General features: G+C 34.2%; 1 protein-coding gene across 2 annotated transcripts in view; it reads left to right on the top strand.

Moving 5' to 3' along the window:
- Nucleotides 1–24,009, top strand: part of FAT4 (FAT atypical cadherin 4) — a 168,842-nt gene that overhangs the window by 82,424 nt on the left and 62,409 nt on the right. For both annotated transcript variants that reach the window (XM_029941196.1, XM_029941188.1), the window contains exons 3-6: nucleotides 6,795–7,056; nucleotides 8,597–8,947; nucleotides 15,384–16,306; nucleotides 17,369–17,543. In XM_029941196.1, coding sequence (XP_029797056.1) covers nucleotides 6,795–7,056; nucleotides 8,597–8,947; nucleotides 15,384–16,306; nucleotides 17,369–17,543 — 1,711 coding nt within the window. The remainder of the gene's footprint in view (nucleotides 1–6,794; nucleotides 7,057–8,596; nucleotides 8,948–15,383; nucleotides 16,307–17,368; nucleotides 17,544–24,009) is intronic.

The raw sequence follows: 24,009 nt of genomic DNA, 5'->3' as shown, positions 1-24,009 counted from the left end.
CTAGCTGCTAATTGGGTGTGACCCATTCATCTGCCCCGCCATGTTTTGGGGCCCCCAGGCTGACAGATACCAAGCCAAGTTCTCAGGACACAAAACAAGCTTAAGAAGATTTTGCTATTTTGTAGATGGTTTTTTCTTCTGAGATCATAGTTCTTAGACATAAAATAGCCAGGTGTGCCGGAAAGTAGCAGAACCTCTTTAGAGTTTAGGCATCCCGTTTTTTTATAATTACTTTTTTTCAGGGAAGCCTATGGGCTTTAGAGTGTTTTACAGTGTACCTCATTGCATGGAAATTTGCTTGAGATTGGCATGTGGCCTAGTGTCCTTCTAACTCATTCCATGACCAACTTATTCTAACAGAGGAGAGTTTGATTGAGGTGGTAAGCATATACAATAGCCTTTAAGTGCTTGACCCATGACCACCAATTTTTGCAGCTTTTTGGTCACTGAGACCCCTGTTAACAGTAGCCTTTATCTACACAAAACAAGACAAACATGTGCCTCTTAACACGCCAACAGCAACTAGAAGATGTTACTGCCGATTGGCCAAGAGAAGGCCAGGAAATAATAAGCAAAATGTATTGTTTTAGGCAAGCTCACCTTCCTGAGAGGAACATAAAGTTTCTATTAGGTGTATTATCTCCTTAACCCTGACCAGGTAATTCCATGTTGACTGGTTAAAAGTTTAATTCCTCAAGGAGTTGAAACTGCAAATAAATTAGGTATTAAGTCTTGGTTTTTTAACATGGGTCTTAGCACAAGGGACTCTATTTTGGGTCATCTATATCCTTTTCAATAATTAAGAATTTTTTTTCCTAATTTCAGCTACCTTAAAAGTTATATGACTATAGTATTACTTATTGCTATGATATATCAGCTATTATTTAGTAAATACTTCATTTTCTTAAAGCTCTTTATTCATAATATGTATTTGGATAGCTTAAATCATAAAATTTGATTAACTCTTATTTAGAAAAGTAGTAAACCTATGATCCAGCAACTGTACTACTAGCTATTTACCTAAAAAATACAAAAATGCTAATTCAAAGGGATACATGCACCCCAATGTTTATAGCAGCATTATCAGCAATAGTCAAATTATGGAAAGACAAGTTAATGTCCATCAACTGATGAATGGACAGAGAAGGTGTGTATGTGTGTGTGTAAGTGTGAGTGTGTGTGTGTCTGCATACATAATACAGAATGGAATATTACTCAGCCATAGAAAGAATGAAATCTTGCCATTGGCAATGACATGGGTAGAACGAGAGAGAATTATGCTAAGCGAAATAAATCAGGCAGAGAAAGACAAATACCATATGATTTCAATAATATGTGGAATTAAAAAACAAAAAAAATTATCATGGGGGAAAAAGAGAAAGGAAAACCAAGAAACGGACTCTTAACTATAGAGAACAAACTGATTGTTACCAGAGGGGAGGTAGGTGGCAGGATGAGTTAAATAGGTGATGGGAACTAAGGAGGGCACTTACCAAGATGAGCACTGGGTGATCTAGGGAAGTGCTGAATCACTGAATTGTTACCTGAAACTGATATTACACTGTGTGATAACTAACTGAAATTAAAAAAACAAAAACAAAAAAGAAAAAAAAATATGTGAAGTACCAAACAAAAGAAAGAAGAAAAAGAAAAACATTAAAAAATAACACCCTGGGGCACCTGGTATCTCAGTAGGTTAAGTGTCAGACTTCAGCCCAGGGCATGATCTCACGGTTTGTGTTCAAGCCCTGCATCAGGCTCTGTGCTGACGGCTCAGAACCTGGAGCCTGCTTCAGATTCTGTGTTTTTCTCTCCCTCTCGCTCTCTCAAAAGTAAATAAACATTAATAAGAAAATTTTTTTAAAGTACCCATGCAATTTGTTAAGACAATTCACATTAAATAATTGTGATAACTTTTATTGGTTATTTTTTCTATAGGAATGGGATAAATAAACTTTATTTATATTAGGTGGTTTATTCAAAGAGTGAAACAATAATCATGTTAATTATAACAAATATATATTCTAATGGGATATGCTATTCTCTTAAGAATGGATTAACTGAAAGAGACAAAAATACTATGATGTTCATAATGTTGTAATTTTATATCTCTCTCTCTTTTTTCAAGTTATGACAAATAACTTACTACAAATAAAGTGCGGTCTGCATGTTTATTTTTCTCCATCTAGCTTTTCTGTGCATTTGTGCACATGTGCACCTACTTGCCTTCAAGTTTATCTTCTGAGATATGTTTATATTTACAATGGGATCTGAAGAAAGCTGACAAAGTCCTTATGTCTCTAGATATTTATATCAAAATTATTTTAATGCACTTTGTTTTATTTCCATTGACCTTATTTTTTAAGGAAAAAAATGTATGTAACCATGCAGCTATTATCACTCAGACGCCCTAGTATTAAAAGCTACTGAAATGTAAGATGATGATATCTAGGATATGTAAGTAGTGCATCTGGGGTGAGTCGAGTGTGGAGTTAAAGGGACAGGAAAGTGTAAGGCTGTACAGAAAAATAGACCAGGGAGAGTTGTTTGAAATTCTGGGGGAAGTAGAGATGCTGACAATTTGTGCAAAGTGTGGCTATGCCTGAAGGCATAAAAGTCACCAAATATTTTGCAATCAGATCTCTTGAAGGGGTAGGGAAAGGCAGGAGAAGATGGAAGGGAGGAAGTAGGTTTACCTATGACTTTAAAAGAAAGGAGGACATTATTGTAAAACTGTTTTTAAAGATTAAGCTCATGAGGTTCTTTCCTTCTTGAATATATTTTTTCTTAATAATTTTAGGAGCTTTTAAATGATTATTGAGTATTTCAACTCATGACATGAGGAATAAACATTTCTTTGGCCCTATGCCAGACAGAATGGACACCTCAGCTTTCTATGGCATTCAGAATCTTTGGCTGTTTCCTTTTTTGAGTGGCTTGCAATAAATTAATACTAGTGCTTTTAGATAAACCTTCATCCTATTTTCTACTCTATTTTTAGCTTTTTACCTCTTAGTTGAATTTGAAAAAAATTTGAAAAAATATATAAATATGTATATATGCATATATATATATATATACATATATGTGTGTGTGTGTGTGTGTGTGTGTGTGTGTGTGTGTGTATACACTTTTGAGATGTTGTCTCTCTTTCCACATCATGGGTGTTTTCTTTCTTCCTCTAGTATGAATCATACTCAATATTGAATGCAAGGGATTTCTTTTAGCCAGCTTTGTAGTCAGCATTAAATTGTTGCACAATTATCCAGTGGGTTGGTTTTAAAAAATTAATAGAATTATTTAAAACACTAGCATTATGTAACTTATTAGCAAACTATGTGTCAGTATATTCTTTATTATTTATACACAATTCCTTAATTACATCAAACATCTAAGTATTAATATGTTAAGGAAACTCTAGTAAGGCACTGGAGAGTAATGCCTGGGTAAAGGAATCAGTTTAGGAAGCAACATGTACATGTTGAACTTCATTTAAATATCATTTGAAACATATGTTGGACCAAGATACACATCTTTCAGAAGCACATGACTTTGTCAGTCTCTTGTTTCCTTTTACAAACAGAATTATTATGCTTGTAATGGGCCAGGATACTCAAGCTTTGTTTCAGAGTACCATACTTATTTTTGAAAATACTACTTAAGGTTGTAAAATACATTTGCAATTTATAGCTATTTACTTTTAGAATTCCTTCCACGTGCTTTGTCTCTGTGGTTCCTCAGGAGAGTAGAATGTTTTTATCCAGCAGTATTTCCACTGCACTGCAACTGAAATACAGTATTTGTTTCTTGTGGTATTGCTGATACTGCATATTTTGGATATTAAATAAATAGACTTTTCAAAAGACCTAATTAAATCATTACCCTTGGCCAGACATTTTCAGACATTCACTAGAACTCTTAATTCACTGTATCAGCTGATTTTGAATATAGAAAGATTGTTGTGTCAACATAATTTGATGCCTTTGCTTCTGTTCAGAAGAATTATCACAAATTTAGGAGTATTAATTATGGCAGGCATTATGTAGACAGGACATATCTAAATTTCAAACTATTTGTGTAATGGCTTTAAATACGTTTTTGTTTCTTTGCTTTCCCCTATTTTCCAAATACTTGCCATTATAATAAGTCAGAATTGAATGTAGCTGTTTTCATACCTGGATTGCTTTACTAGAATAATGGAACTCTTAGTGAAACAGAATAAATAGTACCGAATGTGGTCAGATTAGAAGTCTAAAATTTTTATTGAATGTTTTTGTTAAACCATACAATTATAATAAATATGTTAGATACTCCATGTACACCTGAATATACAAGATACATATGGTATTGGGTTAAATTCAGCTATTCCATTGCCAAATTAAAAGGTGCTTTGAGGCATTCACTTCACTCAATTTTAAGATTGGGCTCAAGAATGCAGTACAAAAATATAGCAAATGCCACTAAACATATATTTTGAAAGAGTATTTTTGCCTTTGACTTATAGAAATCATACCCTTAGGTGTTTGACCATGAAAGATAAAACACATCTAATCTGTGGAGGAAAAGATGTATGGAAACTGTGGGTGCCGTGATCTCCTACCATGCCAGACTTTTAGTCTATGCATCCTAAATTTTGGGTCTTCCCAATATCCCTCTTGGGAGTTCTTAACCTGGATATTTTGATAAATAAATTTCTAGAGGTTAAAAATTGTAAAAAGAATATTCATTTTATGTAAGTTTATTTAACTCAAAAAATACTTGAAGTCAACAATTCTGAGACTAACTATAACTCATCATTAAAACTTAACAATTATATATTAGGGGTGCCTGAGTGACTCAGTTGGTTAAACGGCCGACTTCAGCTCAGGTCATGATATCACGGTTCCTGGGTTCGAGCCCTGAGTCAGGTTCTGTGCTGACAGCTCAGAGCCTGGAGCCTCTTTCAGATTCTGTGTCTCCCTCTCTCTCTGCCCCTTCCCCACTCATATCACTGTCATATGCTTTCTGAAGGATCATTCTAAGTGTTTCACATGTATTAACTCCTTTAATGCTTACAATAGCCCTATGTGGCAGGTACTGTTATTGTCCTGATTGTCCAGGTAAAGAAACATGGGCTCTTAGGGGCTATAAGTATAACAACCAAGGACACACAGTTAATAAGTGGTGGAGCTGAGATTCAACCCCAAAAACATCAGATCACAACCAGTGCAGCATATAGTACTCCATGTAGTATTTTAATTGTTATAATTAAATTATATTATAATTTTTATAATATATAATTAAGAAATATCTAAATCAAACTGCTTGCAATTTCAACATTGTTCTGTCAAGTTTATAATATATTTAATATATACTTTAAAATACTACATTATCAAATATATTTTAAGATAATATATATAGAAGATATTTAAAGATACTATGAAGTTAACATTCCCCATCATCAGGTCCAAATGAGTTCCTTAATTTTAATTCTTCTAAATTTCTTTATTTTGGACTTTGCTAATATCTACTCTTTCTTGAAACCTTTCCTTTAACCTCAATTAGTGACCATCAAGTGATGTACTTAGGGCAGTGTCTAGCTCTTAGTGAACACTTCATGAATGTTCTGTTTTTCTCAACTTTTTTATGTCCTCTACTAACTTTCTAGCTTAGACTTCAAGTTGGGAGGGCCACAGCTCAAATCTAAGACAACACAAGAAACCACCTGCTCTCATTTTACAGAACATGGACTTGGTACATGCAAACAGTACAGACTGTGGAAGTTTCACCTTGAGGAAATGAAGCCCTAGTTTTCTGGGCCCAAACTCTCCTCACTCTTTCCCTCCTCTGGCCTCTTCCCACTCTAGTCCCTCTTACATTATCAGGAGCCTTGCTTCCACTTAAAGCAAAATTAGTGTTTTCTTGGCCATAAGTTTCAAACCAATTTGTGTTGCAATTGAGATTCTCCAAAATATACCCATAACCTAACAGTTTAGTTTGACTGTCTTCTATAGTTCATTTAAACTCTTTCCTGTAACAAACTGTTTAACAACGAGTAAGCCAAACACATCATTTTCCTTTCTTCTGTACTTTTGCTTAAACTTAAATGTTCCCTTAATCTTTTCCTTAAAAAAAAGCCATTCTACAAACCCCAATTCAGTCCATACACACTCTGCATTATTATCACCCCTAAAGAAATCAATTCAAAGTAATCTCGCCCTCTTCTTGGTTCTTACAGTGCTTATTTAAAGCCTCCCTCATTTAGCACTGCCTCATTTAATTACCTTTTCATGCTGAATCAAAATGATCATGAGCTCAGAGTCAGGCAGAGTTGGGTTTGAAATCCATGCTAACTCATGCAGTCTGACTCTGTGTAAGTTGCCTCACATCTCAGAACCCACTGTCTTCATTTGTGAAATGGCACCTCATGGAGTTGTGAATTGAAGTGAGATAGTGCACACATAATACTGTCACAGTGCCTGGCACAGAGCGAGCCTTTAGCAATGCAGCTAATAGTAGTAATGTCATTTGTATTTTCTGTAACGACAACTTGATTCTTTTCTATGTGTATATTTTATGAATTAAAAAATACGTATCTTATACTGATGGCTGAGATTTTCTGAGCTATTTAATGGATAGGTGGTGAAAGACTGTGTAATATACGACTTTGGCTTTGGCTTGTTATCTTTTGAAATTTTTAAATATCTTATAAAGGAAAGCCCCAAACGTCACTTTGTCAAATATATATTCAACACAAAGAATAGTGCTCTTACGGTTCTACTTCTAACACTTTCAGATATGGGTCTTTTTCTTAGGGTGCAAATGCTCTGGTCACGTACACGATCATTAGTGGAGCTGATGACAGTTTCCGCATTGACCCTGAATCTGGAGATCTGATAGCAACCAAGCGGTTGGACAGGGAACGCCGTTCCAAATATTCCTTGCTGGTTCGGGCAGATGATGGCCTTCAGTCCTCGGATATGAGAATTAATATCACCGTCAGCGATGTGAATGACCACACACCCAAGTTCTCCAGACCTGTGTACTCTTTTGACATCCCAGAAGACACAACCCCAGGTAGGTGGCGCACCCATAAGGGTATTTTGCCTAGGTCACTTTTGACTACAGTTATGGGCTATATATTGACTGCTCTTAATTAAGTAATTAGTTTTTATAGTATACTGCTAGGTGTAAAAATATATGTGCTAGATATTTTAGTCTTTTAATTAACCTTCTTCGATATAGTTCCCAAGTGAATTACTAGATTGTGGAGAGTCAATGAGGTTAGCAATTCATCTGGTAACTAATTACAAATATTTCTGTTTCTGAAAGTGTTTGTGATGAGGTGTTAATTTTCTGGCAATGACCGTTTTGATACTATTCTTCTACTTTATACTATGGGATATTTTACAGACCACTTACACATGTTATGTGTAATATTTTTTCTTAATGCTGACTTCTAAGAGGCCGATCATACAATGTATTGTGCTTTCCTACCTCTGCATCCATTCTGAATTAATGTACTTCAGAAACACATTTGCAGGACAGGACTGCATCCTTATTTTTTAACATATTTTAATTGGTTTCAAAAATTAAAATAAATGAATAGTGTAAACGTGTCTAACATGGTTATAGTGCTATGTGTACAGAGCGCAAGAAAAGCACCTGAAAACCTGTGAACACTGGCTCTAATGCTTAACACCTGTGTGGCCCAGGGCAAGTGAATTCATTTCTCTCAGCTTTAATTTGAAGTTCTATAAAATGGAAATAACAATTCCTGTTAGAATTAGAGTAAAAGTTAATTTGGAGAATATATCATAGTGTGCTAACTTGGGCTTGGGAAATCACATGTACTCAATAAGTGTTAGTGGGATCTCAATCCTCAATTGTCGCCTTGCCTCTTTGAACATATTATGTTGTGATTGTTGAGTCTGAATACTAAATATCCATATTTTCAGTGTGTGTAGGCTTCATTTCCTTTATTGGAAATTCTCATCTAAAATTGAAATTTTATTCTGAGTTACATTTGGAATGATTTTGCGTAATAAGGCATATGTTACGGAAACTCATTTGACAAGGAAATTAAATATTTATAAACTACTTCTTACTGCAGTTTTTCCTTCCCTCCTCAACATGAGTTGTGCACGCCTTTCATGAAATTATCATCATGTTTATTTCTGCATTAATTTCAACAATGACCACATGAGCTATCAAGTGATATCCCCTGACCATAAGTCAGAATTATTGCTTGAGACCCCCACTTCCTAATACTAGCAATGGGACCCAATAGAAGTCATTGCAGTAGCCAATATGTTCATGAATTGGTAGTGCCAAGCAGAAAAATAATGTCAGAAGTAGTATGATTTCTCCAGAACATTTACACTGCAACCTAAAATTGCCTGAGAACTTAATATGCTATATATTTTATTAATATTTGGGAAGGTTGGCATCAGTGTTAATGTAGAAATCTGCAGAATATTGTGTTCACTATATTTTCATAGTGATTCTCTAGTTAAAATGTTTTATGGTATAAATAAAATTTGTTGGTGTCTGTATATGGTCTGTTAGTAATACATTTTCTCATTAATTTTAGACTAATTAATTTGTTTTTTGATAGGTTCATTGGTGGCAGCTATTTTAGCTACAGATGATGATTCCGGTGTGAATGGAGAAATTACATATATTGTGAATGAAGATGATGAAGATGGCATATTTTTCCTGAATCCAGTTACTGGAGTCTTTAATTTGACTCGAGCATTAGATTATGAAGCACAGCAATATTATATCCTCACTGTTAGAGCTGAAGATGGTGGGGGACAATTTACTACGATTAGGGTTTATTTTAATGTACTAGATGTAAATGATAACCCACCTATTTTTAGCTTAAATTCATATAGCACATCTTTAATGGAGAATCTACCTCTAGGATCTACTGTTCTTGTGTTTAATGTTACTGATGCAGATGATGGTATGTACTTTATTTTATACACTTAAAATTACAGATTTATATTATATTTATATACTGTGTTCAGTTGTCACAAAATTGTTATTTTGAATATAGGTCCAAAGAAGGATGGATTTATGATTTAATTATAGAGGATGGAAAAATTTGAGTACTTTGTCAGTTAAATTCTTATAACAGTTACACAGAATGCATTGTTATCATTTCAAAAACTTTGTCTTCTGGGGCACCTGGGTGGCTCGGTTGGTTAAGCATCTGGCTTTGGCTCATCATGATCTCACAGTTTGTGAGTCCAAACCCCACGTCGGGCTCTGTGCTGACAGCTTAGAGCCTGGAGCCTGCATCAGATTCTGTGTCTCTTTCTCTCTCTGCCCCTTCCCTGTTCACACCTCTGTCTGTCTGTCTGTCTGTCTCTCTCTGTCTCTCTCTCTCTCTTAAAAACAAATAAATATTTAAAAAATCTTTACTTTCCTTTTTTACAGTATTGCAGCTTAATAATGTAGAAGTCAAAACAGCTTTTTACTAGATTTCTGTCAGATTAGTAAAAATATTTGTCTACATTTACTTTAACATAAAAAGTGAAAATTTTGGAAGCAAAAGGAAAACTAACATCTTAAAAGATATGTAAGAATGCATAATTAATTGTATATTTCGAATGGAAAACTTCAAATAATATTTTAGCAAGCTTTCATGCTTTGACTCAAAGGATGATTCCAGATCTCTTTAATCTATGCTATATCAAGTTGAGATTTTGCCTTAATTCTAGACTTTACATATGTTCAATTTTATTTATTGCAAAATCATTTGGCAAACTTTCTTCTAAACTATAATTCTCCTGGCCTTTCTTCTGAGACCTGTTTTGTAAATTCACATATTATATAACATAGCACTAGAGATAACAGTGTACCTATTATCAGTCTTTGACCTGTTTGGAAAGTTAATACCTTGTTTCCCCTTTTATTGGATGAGTAGATGTCCTATCTCTTGAGAAAATAAGAGACAGACCTTTAAAGAGGAAATAGGTCTGGAGCCTGAGGATATGCCTAAAGACATAGGCATATCACCTTAATTTAGAATTTCCTGGTTCTTACTGACTTGGATGATTCATGTAATTTTGGAATATCATTGTATCTCAACATTCTCCTCTATACTTAGTCTCCTTTCAGAATTGTCTAGAAGTGTCACTGAGAAAGATATGACAGGCAAAAGGCACAGTATTTTATAAACGTTTCAATTCACAAAATTGGAAATACTTTAGAGTTCATTAAGTGCATTTTGAAGTTTTCCCCTTTTATATTCAAACAGTTAATATTGGTCCCAGGCGCACATATATCTAAAACAGAAGAATCTGTAATTTCGCTACTACTACTATTGCTTAATAACTGATATTTGTGGCATATTTAGTATGAAATCAGTCCTGGCCAAAGAACTTTGCTCACTCTATTTCATTTTTATCAGCCCACCTCTGTGATTGGCTCCAATGAGGCATATAAATGATTGAGCTTAATCCCAATTTTGGAAGTTGATTTCTCTATTATAACTTTCATAACTTTACCTGCTCCCTGAATATGAATATCTTATTTGTCCTTGTGACTGGTCCTGACTTTTCTGTAGTGAAGAATTTTTTGCTATGTTTCTTTGTGATTTATTTATTATGCACTAGAGAGCGACCGTTGCTTCATAAGACTGTGTGTTCCTCTGGATTAAATTTTATATATTCTCATACCTTCAAATATAGAGAACTGGGGAGCCTGGGTGGCTCAGTCAGTTAAGCGTCTGGCTTCGGCTCTGGTCATGATCTCACTGTTCGTGGGTTCGAGCCGCGCATTGGGCTCTGTGCTGATAGCTAGCTCAGAGCCTGGAGCCTGCTTCAGATTCTGTGTCTCCCTCTCTCTCTGACCCTCCTCCATTCCCACTGTCTCTCCATGTCTCTCAAAAATAAATAATGAACATAAAAATTTTTTAAAAAATATAGAGAACTGCACAAAAACAAATAAGAACCTTTCTTTGTGAAAGCCTGTTGGAATATTTATTATACATGTATGCACAGAGTTATATTAACCATTGACTTCAACTTACTCTTCATGCATTTCTTTTCCTTTAATTGTGTTGAGTAAAAGTTTCAACTTACATTTTCCCATTGTTTTAGTTTTGAATACTTTTATCACTGTAATTTCCTGTACTTTGACCTAAAATATAGGACATGCTTCCTATTCTTTCTGAATTTCAAGGATAATGATAAGACTGAACCAGGGTAACCTTGTTTGTTTAAAATTACCAACTCAGTCACACTAAATAGTTCTCAAAGTATTTCACAAGCAGTATTTATTTAGACATTAAAAAAAAAACAAATCTGGGATACCTGGGTGACTTAGTTAAACATCTGACTTTGGCTCCGGTTATGATCTTGCTGTTCATGAGTTCAAGCCTGTGTGAGGCTGAGCATTGAACCTTCTTGGGATTCTCTCTCTGTCCCCAAAACAAATAAACTCTATCTTTGCCTCTCTTCCACTTGTTCTCACTCTCTGTCTCTCCCCAAAATAAATAAACTTAAATAAAATGAAATAAAATAAAATAACAAATTCATCTAACTCTGTAATCAGTAGGTTCCTGATGGGAAAATATCTGAGGAAATTTTACATAAAAATAAAGTTAATATTTAGATGCTCCCAGAGTTTAACCTAAAATTTTAGGTTACAGAACCATTTAATAAAAATAGGTAAAATATTTTACTGTTTTCACAAGACTTCAAGGCTTCCTTGTGCATACTTTAAAAGGTATTATATTGAGGCAAAATAGTATAGACTAAACTTAATGGAAATATACTAGCTTTGGTAGTTACTATGTTATTTTAGAATTAAATTCATATCTCTTGAAAATACTGGGAGTCATAAATTCAAATGCTCTTCAAAGTATTGGGAGTCATAGACTGTTTTGAGAATAGAGAGATGATAATTATTGCTGAATAAGTTAGCCTGTACATGCTTGGTACAATTGCAGGCATTCAGATTAAAGAAGTTTCATATTCCAGTGACTTGATGAGCTTGTTGGAACTGCTTCATAAAGCTAAATGCTGTTTAAAAGAGTTCTGTGTGTTATAGCTGTGTGATAGGTTAACAAATGGTAGGTTACTGTAACATAATTAGATCATGTTTAGGGGTTATAAATAAACACACACATTTCATGACAGAACTATATACTTATGTTATGTGCTGTATTTTCTTGAACTAAATAATTCTTGAGACTGAAAAAAAACTCAGTACTACCACACATACACCATAAAACTGCCAGAAAGAATCACGTGACTAATCCACTTTCAGAACATTAAACACAAATGGTTAGAAATATGAACAGTTTTCAGTTTAAAGACTTGGTGGGCTATAAAATCCCACCAAACTCAAGTCCCATTGCTTATGGTTAAGTTACAGAATTTTAAAATAATGTAGTACTGTTTTGTGATTCAAGTATTTGATACAAAGAAAAGAGAGAGACAAATGATCTGAGCTCTCTATTTTTTTTTAGGAAACTGACAGATCATTAGGGAGAATTTTGAGTTTCTCTCTATCCACATCTCTTTTCTAACTGTAGAGCACAGGCCCAAAGTCATTTAGATTTGTCAGAAATGAAAAGTCGTTTTCTTTACAGTAAAGCAAATATGGGTGGCTTTTGTGGCCTGTAATTGCAACAGTAAGGATTCATGAAGTTCTTGAGAACACCTGTCCTTTAGATGGCGGTGAAGTATTTATTTTCTCAAAGATGATTGTTATCATGAGTTCCTTTTAATGTTATATCCTAATATTGATATTTGTCATTATGAACATGAATATAAAATCAAATTTTTCTTTTTCCATAACTCTGGTAAAGTTTAAAACTTACCACTTACCCCACTCACCTACCTCACCATATTTTTTTCCTTAAAAAAGAGGCTGTTCTGCTGTTTACAAGGAGGCTATAAAGTCTTGGTATCATGTTCTCTTTTTGCCTCTGAAATGTAGTTGTTTACTCAAGGAAGTAGCAAACATGATGACCCAGAGTGTTCAGACCCTTGATTTAATTGCTTGCATTCCAATTGATTTATGTACAAGTGCTACGCCATCATTTTGTAGCCATGTGTACTTTTGTCAGCTTTTCTAATTTCTTTTGATCTTGGGCATGAAAGATTTTATATGCTTTCACAGAGCTAAATTTTATATCTCTGCTTGTTTGTATTATTTTATCCAGATGTTTTCATAACTTTTTCTCCGTAATAATTGTGTCTGAATTTGTGCCTCAAGGAATAGGAGTTCAATATTTACTGATGGATTTAGACATAAGTGCAGAAAATTTCCTTAGTAAAAAATGACTTAACTGTATTTAAAAAATATATAATACAGTCTTTTAAATTATCTTCCTCGGGATATATACATTCTGAATTAAAAAATTATATATAAGTATTATATATGTGTGTGTATATATATATATATATATATATATAAAATCTCCATATATTTCACTAATTGATGGAAATTTTTTCTTGCACTGATTGATGGAAATTTTTCTTCCCTCATTCCTGTGGAATTTTAAGTCAAAGGTTGAAGTAGGCCTTTGACCTTATTCCATCCAGATCTTAAAGTTCTCTTTATCTCCTGCTGGCAAATTGACCTTTGGCCTCCATTAGCTTTATTTATTCATATTTTTCATGATCTTCACAGTCCTAATTATTCTGAACTTTACAATGGTTTTTCACTTCTGAATAGTTTTTAAAAAACTGTAAAGATTAAAAGCCACAACTCATAATGAAGGGGGAAATTCTACCTTTTCAAAAATCTACTCAATTGTTGTTTATCCTGGAGATTTTTTATGAATAAGCCAATGCCTCAAATTTATCTTCATAAATATTTCTTCTCTGTGTCAACATATAAACAAGGTATTTAGATAGAGACCATAAAATCACAGGGAAAGAGTAATTCTAGCATTTTTGTTTTTTAAAGAGAAGGCAATCCTTAACCGGTAGAAAAGAAAATCCCATTACTCAGCTTAAACTTGTCTTTGTAAGGCACATGACAAGTTTCAGAAAAAGGTGAAAACTAACTCAAGTAGTCATAGACTTCTAAGAAAGCGTATTTTTCAAGATAAAAAAAGAAAAACAGTGATCAAATTGCTCTAGAAGACTCTTGGCACAGACTAAATATTTTTAACACCTGAATAGCTTTTTTTTTAATTTTATTTTTAAGTAATCTTTACACCCAAAATCAGGCTTAAATTTACAACCCTGAGATTAAGAATCACATGCTCTAGTGACTGAGCCAGCCAGGCACCCCTGATGCCAAAATAGTTTAAATTAACTTCAGAAATATTGGAGCTATTTGTCAGCAATTAATGTAACTCAACAGATTTTCCCTAGCATAAAATGCAAGAGTATAAAATCTTTGTTGCGAATGAATTATCTAGATGCACAATATGTTTCTTAGCAATACTTATAATATCTTACAGAGTCCCAACAGCTTTAGGCTAAGCTATAAAATTGTGCACACGTGAAGAAAACATTACTCTGAGCAAGAGATCAGGTTTTCCTTTTTGTTTTCACTGCTTCTCTATCATTACTTTTAAATTATTTAGTAATAACAACTGGCCATTCCATTCCCCACATTTTTTTGTTAGAATATTCTCTGTAATCATTTTCTGAAATAAGAAATTGTGTATTTTTTTACAATTAAGAAGTGACCCATGTTGTAAGGAAAATAGATAAAATAGCTTCTAAATATAGCCCAATAATATACAGTGAGCATTTATTTTTGCAGCCTTTTATGTGTAACTTTACTGCTAACGTTTCCTTTAAAGAATACTTTTAAAACACATTAAATGTACATAATAAAATCTGAGAAAGAATTATTTTCACAAAGGCCATTAGCCAGATGCTTAATAAGAATTAAAAAGTATTTATTGGTTCTGACAAGGAATGTAAAAGTAGACTTAAAACATGACTAATGCCATACATCAGAAAATTTTATTACACTTCTCTGAAAATTGGTGTCAACCTCAATAAATTACTGAAGTTCTAAATGTTTGGCTAATAGTATAGACTGTGGCACTGTTGATGTTGAACCCTCAGAAACCATGTGATAGAAATAAGGAAATCTAGAGAAAAATATCCGCTCTCTGAAATATTTTTCTCCTTTCTATTTTTGTAATTTAACATTTCGACATTGTAGTAAATAGCAGACATTATATACATCATTTGTTCACCAGATTGTAAACATCTTTTCAGATCAAAAGTTAACGGGAAAGGAATTATGTGTATGCATTACATACAAGAAAAATGAACTGTGGCTAAATCATCCAAAAGTTGTGTTTGGGGCATCATATATCAAATATGCAAAGTTTTATATCAGAATGTTTCATACACCTATGTCTGTAAAAAGCACACATTCAAGAAAATTTAATGTTTTCCCTTTCATTTCAGGCATCAATTCCCAATTGGCTTATAGCATTGCTTCAGGTGATAGCCTTGGTCAGTTTACAGTGGACAAGAATGGTGTACTAAAAGTCCTTAAAAGTTTGGATCGGGAGAGTCAGTCCTTCTACAACCTGGTTGTTCAAGTGCATGACCTGCCACAGCTTCCGGCCTCCAGATTCACAAGCACTGCCCACGTCTCCATTATTTTGTTGGATGTCAATGATAACCCACCAACATTTCTTTCCCCTAAATTGACATACATGCCAGAAAACACACCTATTGATACTATTGTGTTCAAAGCTCAAGCAACTGACCCAGACAGCGGCCCAAATAGCTATATTGAGTACACCCTGCTGAACCCTTTGGGAAACAAGTTCAGTATTGGGACCATTGATGGTGAAGTGAGGCTCACTGGAGAACTGGATAGAGAAGAGATTTCTAATTACACTCTAACAGTGGTGGCTACAGACAAAGGTCAACCAGCTCTTTCTTCGTCTACAGAAGTTGTAGTTATGGTTCTTGATATCAATGACAACAACCCTGTTTTTATGCAGGCCTTGTATAAAGTGGAGATTAATGAGAACACACTTACTGGAACAGATATAATACAAGTATATGCAGCAGATGGAGATGAAGGTACAAATGGACAGGTTCGCTATGGCATTGTTGATGGTAATGCCAATCAGGAATTTCGCATAGACTCTGTCACAGGTGCCATTACTGTAGCTAAGCCTTTGGATAGAGAAAAAACTCCTACTTACTCATTAACTGTTCAGGCAACAGATAGGGGCAGTAACCCCAGAACTGATACCTCCACTGTCAGCATTGTTCTACTGGATATTAATGATTTTGTTCCCATGTTTGAGCTATCTCCATATTCTGTAAATGTCCCTGAGAATTTAGGGACACTGCCCAGAACAATTCTTCAGGTCAGTATATTTAAATCAAATAAATATTATGTTCACTATAAGACAGTTCGTTTAAAAGTTAGTCCTGGGGCTCTTGAGTGGGTCAGTTGGTTGAGCATCTGACTTCAGCTCAAGTCATGATCTCGCGGTTTGTGGGTTCGAGCCATGCATCAGGCTCTGTGCCGACAGCTCAGAGCCTACTGTGTCAGAGTCCGTGTCTCCCTCTCTCTCTGCCCCTCCCCTGATTGTGCCCTTCTCTCTCTCAAAAATAAATACAAATTAAAAAACATTTTTAATAAATACATAAAAGTCAACCCTCTCCACAGTGTTCACGCTTCACCCACCCTTTCCTCGTTGTCTCCATAAATGCTTACCTGCAGATATAAGAAATCTCAAAAGGGAAAGGTTCATGGAAATTATACCCAAGAACCTATTGATTTCTTCATAGATTAAAATATCACATTACAATTATGTTCTTTTGTGGTTACTCATGTTTCACATATTTCTGTATTTGTGTATTTTGAATTGTTTTACTCTAACAGTAATATCTAAACATAGTGAGAAAGTTTGAAAACATTTTTACAAAAATTGTACTGGCTTCCCTCTTTACCTAGATGGAACTTTTGTTAAAAATTTTGTGAAGTCTTCCAAAAATACTATAAGTTGATTTTATATATAGTTTTACACAATAATACATACCACTCTGTACCATTTTTTACTCTGTATTTTTTACTTGAAATTTTAAAATGTGTCTCAAGAACCTTTTAATTTGGGTACACATGACTTTATCTCATGTTATTTAAGTTTATCTATTTACTTTGAAAGAGAGAGTGTGAGCAGAGATGGGGCAGGGAGAGAGAGAAAGGGAGAATCCCGAGAAGGCTCCAAGCTGTCAGCAGGGAGGCTGATGAAGGGCTCAATCCCACTACTGTGAGATCATGAACTGAGCCAAAATCAAGACTCAAACGCTTAACTGACTACCCAGGCACTCCTACCTCATTATTTTTAATGATACATTGTATTTTGTGGTGAACATTTTGTTAGATTTACTCACATCCCTGGTATGTGTTATTCCCTCTACAGGTGGTGGCAAGAGATGATGATCAAGGTCCTAATAGCAAACTCTCATATGTTCTATTTGGTGGTAATGAAGACAATGCTTTCACTCTCTCAGCTAGTGGAGAACTTCGAGTAACACAGAGTTTGGACCGTGAAACAAAGGAGCACTTTGTCTTGATGATCACAGCTACAGATTCAGGTAAGCCTTGTCTGGTTGTGAAGAATTTCTTCACAATGTAAGTAAATGAAAGTATATATTTCTACCATGAAACTAAATATTGAAGAATTTATGAATTTTTGGCACTCCAATGATATCTATATAACTTATAGCACATATATCACTTTGTGAAATTCGTGTATAAATATCTAAGTGATAAAGGCTTGACTACAGTACAAACAAGGCTCTATTTGTGTAAGACCAAATGTTTCCCTGCCCACTAACATATCACTTTTGAAGATAACTTGATATTCTACCACTGCATTTCAAGTACTTAAAGCTTTAAAACATCCAATAGTTCTAACTGTCATAGCAATAATAAAGTGGGTCCAGAATTCTACTTCATTAGTCCTCTATATTTTGTAGGTAGCCATAATAGGCATTTTTTTTAAATTTTTATGTCTTTATTTTATTTTGAGAGAGAGAGAGACAGAGAGTGAGCAAGGGAGGGACAGAGAAAGATGGAGACACAGAACCTGAAGCAGGCTCCAGGCTCTGAGCTGTCAGCACAGAGCCTGATGTGAGGCTTGAACCCACAAACTGTGAGATTATGACCTGAGCTGAAGTTGGCTGCTCAACCAACTGAGCCACCCAGGTGCCCCCATAATAGGCATTTGATGAAGCCCCACAGAACTCTAAAAAGAGTATCAAAGAGAACCCAGCATCCTCACTGAGTTAGCAGTGTAATGGAATACCAAAGAAATAATGAAAAACAGTATATGTTAGCATTTAGTGTATGGAAGCAGTAATTATATAAAGTTGTATAGCAGGTAGTACAAAATACAATCTATTAAAAATAATATTACTATTGATAACCATTTTCTTTTGCATGTATTGCTCTATAAATACTGAAACTTCTATTTCAAAATTGAAATAATTAAAAATTTGTCAAAGAGATGTTATGCCTTTAAGAAAGTATGTATTGCTTAAATATTCATTGAATAAATGATTGAATGAATGAATTGATCATTGAATTCCAGAAGTATAAGTGAATCATGAAACATTGTCCCATGTAACATTCATTTATGAAAATAGCCACACAACTTATAATTTATTAAAGAATTTGATAATGTTGACATAGTTTCTATAATTTTGTTGAAATTGTTTTAAGCCAAAACACATTTGTTGGAAACCCAAAGGATTAAAATTATACATGTACAGACACACTATTAAAATATATATATAGTATGTATTTAATACATACATACACCAAGGCACATTTGTTGGAGCCTCAAATGATTACAATTATATCTATATCTAGATATATAGATATATACACACAAGTGTATGTGTGTATAAATACAATTATATTTTCATGAATATGATATATATTTATGTAGGTATATGGATACTGATACAGAAGAATAATTTTGAGTTTACAAATGTGCTGGTTTTACTGTTGTTGAAATGTTTTGGATGAATATGACATAAACATTTTTGTCATATATGACCAATTGTGGAGTATACAATGTATTGTTTCAGGTCACCACTTCTCATAAAAGAACAGAAGATTTTGAAATTACATGTAATGACAGATTTATAGTCAGTATTCAGGTGATAGTGCCACAGATTATTAATTCAGGTGGCTCTTATATATTATTTGCCATTTACTTTTGACATTGTCATTATCTGAGATTACATAGAAAACCATATTCTCTGCATTTTTGAAAATATGTGTGAACGACCATGTTACATTTTATGCAAACTATAAAATCTTGAAGAATGATGAACCGAATATGGTGTGGTAACCACGGAAAGTTTAACCCAAGATTATCTGAAACATTTTATTGTGTGTGTAGTCAGTAATGTGCTTCATGGTCAGTAGGGACAAGGGTAAGCATTCCTATGTAAAAAAATATAGTCACTACCACATCACTCATAACAATTCAGCATTTCAAGAGTCACCTGAATAGAAGAGAGACTAAAACTGAGTAGACACTGGTGGTCAGATATTTACAACCAAAGTTTTATTACTAAAGCACTGCAGTCTTAGCTTCCTTCTACAGTTAGTACTGCAACTGTGTGGTCAATTCTAGGCATGCAGGAAAACACAGCCTTTGTGAGAGTGAAGTTGGGAAGGAAAAACCAGGACCAGAAATCTAGTTGCCTAAAGCATCAGTCACTATAAAACTTGTGCACAGCAGGTGTGTCATGTGAAAGTTATCCACGGGTGGGAAGCAGGGTGTGATTGCAAGGGTTAGGGGTGCAGTGCAGGGTGACCTGGGATGGGCAGGCACAGACCACAAGTTCTCCATCAGAGGATTTGTACTTTGGAACATTCCAAGTCAAAAATCACGGCAGAGAAGAATGTAACCATGTAGACAAGAATGCCTGTTTTCAACCATGTAATTCTGAGAGTTTAAATTATTTTTGTATATCTATGTAGTCAAGGGGTGGGGGGTATTGTGAAGAGGAAGAAATTGTCTCTCTCTCTCTATATATAAAACCATCTGTGTCAGGCAGTACACCAGGTTTTACAGACTTTCACCATTTCTACACATTTCTCTTTATCATCTCAATATTTTGCATGTTATTTTGATTTTACTTACAGAAAACCCAAGTTCAGAATGGTTAAATAATTTACTCAGAATTACACAGCTATGTGGCAGAGCATGATTCAGACCTTAGCATAGTTTACTATCAAGTTCAGAGTATACTGAATTTTCAGTGTATAGGCAAAGCCAAATTTGAAAAAATAATATTGACTTCTAAAATTATTTTATTTGCAAAGCAAACCCAGTAATCTATATAATGAAATGATAAAACCTTTTACTTTAAATCTATCTCAATTTGAATTTTGGTTCTGTCATAATTTCTTTGTGATTCAGGCAAGGTGTACTATCTCTTTAAATCGTATCTTCTTCAGTAAAATGGGGATAATAATAACTGCAAAGTAGTTTATTATAAGGTTTAATTGATACAACCTATGTTAAATTGCTAAATATGCCCATTACATAGTGTATATAATGATTTTAATAAGAATTGTAATTCATACACTTTAAAGACTTTAAAATTTAGAAATAAGTGTCGTGTCCCTACTTTATAGTATTCTTATTAAAAGATGTTTAGATGTATTGGCTTCAAAAACATTTTTAAAAATTGTAGTTCACATTAAGTTTCATTTTCTACATTGCTACTTTAGATATTTTTTCATTTGTAGCAGACATTTCTTTTCAAACTTCCAAAGAATGTTCCATCATTCAAGAAGACCACAGATTTTTAAAACTAGAATTCAGCCAACTTACAGTTACAGAGGATTTTGTGGACTGACCTGAAAACTTAACCACTACGTGTAGTGCTATTTCTTCATCAAAATGATAGAATGGAAAGGACATTTCATTTGGCGGAAAACAAACAAACCTTGAAATGAAAAAGCTAAAAGCATTTTCTTCTGATAGACATGGGTGAAAGAACCTGTTAGGAGGAATTTTCACAAGGAGAAGAGTCAATAAAACATTGGTCTAAATGTGCAAACTGTGCAAGGATCAAGTTCTGGTTTCAGTGAGTTAAACTGTGTGAGTTCCTGATGCCATCAGCCTGAGCCTGAGGAAAATTAGGAAGAATCTAGAATTCTTAATGTCAGGACAAATAATAGAAGTATAACTTTAATTTATATCAAGGATTATTGAAATTAAATAAGAAATGTAAAGACCAAGTGTGTATGGATTCTGTCCAATATTGAGATAGAAGTATTTATAAGTTATGGAAATTCAGATTATCAGTAAAATTAAAATATTTGGAATTTTGTCATTTGGTGCCTTAAATATGGTATTGGGAGCATGATGGGAGACATAAATAGATTCAGCATTTTGGCAATTTTGGAAATTAGAGAATTTATTAAACTTTGTCCCAATGCACAGATTTTCATGAGATTTTTGAGTTCCCCTGATATGAACTAGTGTGTCTGAGGCTCCTAGAGAAGAAGGATTTAGTTAGGTATCTGAAGATCACTTAATATGGATCATGTATAAAACAATCAGAAGTTGTGTGGGAAGTTGGACTAAATTATTTTAAAGTCATTAAAACTCATATGTGACAATGATTTTATATTCCATTCATTTGCATGCCTTTGGTATCACAAACCACTTTTGTGAGAGAATATGAGTTTGAGATATCAAGCTTCAGAATTTGCCATTTAATCTTGTATTCCAACAATGAAGTTTCTGACACAGGATTTAAAATACAGATTCACTTCTTTGATTTAAAAGTCAAATTGGTAGGTGACATGAGAAAACTCAGAAAAATATGGCAGCTTTTAGATCCCAGATGCCATGTTATTCTCAAACGTGCCGTGATCTAAGGACTGGGAAATATCAAAGTATTCTAAACAAGAAAAAAAGTTTGACAGTTTTGTTCTAGCTGACAAATTATTTTTCCCTTGCTTTTTAACATTCTTATCTGATGGCAGCCCAGAGATAGGTCCACTTTGGCAATATGGCAATAATCGAATCAGCTGTGTTTTTTTGGTTTTGTTTTGTTTTGTTTATTTTTATCCGCAAGCCTTTAAATCTTTGAATTTTTTTTGGAGAAAACGTTAGCATTGCACTCTTATTATATTTTTATTTACTAACTGCATAGCTATAAAGTAGCACATCTGAAAACTCTGTAACTATTTCTGTCTACGGCTTAAAATGAGCCACAATGACACTATCATGTGTACGTGAGGCTGAACGTTAGGTCACTAAACAACAAAACCAGAACAGAGTATGATAATTCTACCTAATTTTTTTTCTTATAGGCTTAAATTATTAAATGGTAATTTAATGGCTTGAAAGTATAACTCAACTAGGAATAATATTTTTTAACTATAATTAAAAATATAAATATTGCCCTTCATTCTGTTTTCCTTTGTGTTATTTTTTTTTTTCTAGAAATAGAAATAATTTGTGCCAAGTACAAACTCCTAGGAGGCTAAAGCTTCAGCCTGGCATAGTTAATGCAGGTACTACAGAGAACCCATCACAATGTGGTTCCTTTTAAGAGGGTGTTGGCAGTAAAGCAGTTAATGCCCTTCACATGGTTTAGTATTCTCTTCCCAGTAGCCTTCCTTGTAAGAGTCTTCCTTACCATTTTCTTATATGTGCAATAAATAAAATCTGATTTTAATGTAGTAAACTGTAAGTTGCAGTGAATTATCAGGTAGCCCAAAGCAATCACTTAAAAATCAATTCAGCGAATTAATTTACAAAATAGAAGTATATTCTGAGGGAAATACATAGCTTTCTAGTTAATTTGAAGTTTAAATCCAACTTCTGTCATTTCCTGGCTACATTACCTTGGTAAGTTCTCTCATGTTCATATTGATAAAATGAATATACTAATTTCTACATGGAAAGCTTATTGGCAGAAATAAATATGAGAATGATTTACTTTTAGCTGTTAATATTAGTCAGCCTGATTCCTGGACGTCTCAAGCTCAGTAATCCCAGTTAAAACTTTTTGACGTTAACTACCTCCCTACCCTCCATAAATTGGTGTTTGTTCACAATTTCCCAATTGCTGTTATCTTTCTTCATTCCCCTTTTTCTGTATTCCCACATTCAACATTGACTACTAGACTCAGCCTTAGAAAGATATCAAACAATATCCTGAATTTATCCACTTTTCTTCATTTTCACTACCAGCACCTTGATCTAAGCCGGGGATAATATAATAGCTCCCTAACTGCCTAACTTTTTTCCCAAAATACATTCTTCAAGCAGCTCATGAGCTTTGAAACTATAAATTAGAGCATCATGCCCCATCGCTTGCTTACAAACCCTTCAGTGGTTTCCGAGAATAAAGCCTGAACTTCTCACCATTGACACATGGCATTTAACGACCTGGCCTCTGTCCACCTTTCTAATCTGGTCTCTTCTCCACCCACTGCCACCTTTATCGCGTGCTTTTATTGCAAATTGTTAATGTCAGTTAATTTGGCCTTTAGAAAATGCCAACCTTCTCCTGCCTTTGCTTCCATGCACAAGTACTTCTCTCCATCTGGAATATTCTACTGTTTTTTTTTTTTAATTTTTAATTTTAATTTTAATTTTTTTAATTTTTAATTTTAATTTTCATGCTTTTGTCATTTTGTCATTATATTTAGGTGAGATGTCAACTTCTCAGAAAGGACTTATCTGACCGCCAATCCAATGTAATCCCCTCTCTCCAGTGTCACTCTCTAACCCTTTGCCTTGTTGTGGTTTTGTCTTAACACTAATTATCTGAAATTCTATGCCTATAGATAATATAATACATGAGTATATGGAATGTAAGTTTCCTAAGTCTTGTTCAAAAATGAATTGCCAGAGGGCTGTCTGGGTGACTCAGTAGGTTAAGCATCTGACTCTTGGTTTTGGCTCAGGTGATGATTTCATAGTTCATGAGTTTGAGCCCTATGTTGGGCTCTGTGCAGACAGCGCAGAGTCTGCTTGGGATTCTCTCTCTCCCTCTCTGCTCCTCCCCAACT

The sequence above is a fragment of the Suricata suricatta genome, chromosome 1, assembly GCF_006229205.1.
Source record: "Suricata suricatta isolate VVHF042 chromosome 1, meerkat_22Aug2017_6uvM2_HiC, whole genome shotgun sequence".
Lineage (NCBI taxonomy): Eukaryota > Metazoa > Chordata > Mammalia > Carnivora > Herpestidae > Suricata > Suricata suricatta.
This window is presented reverse-complemented; position numbering and strand designations above follow the sequence as displayed.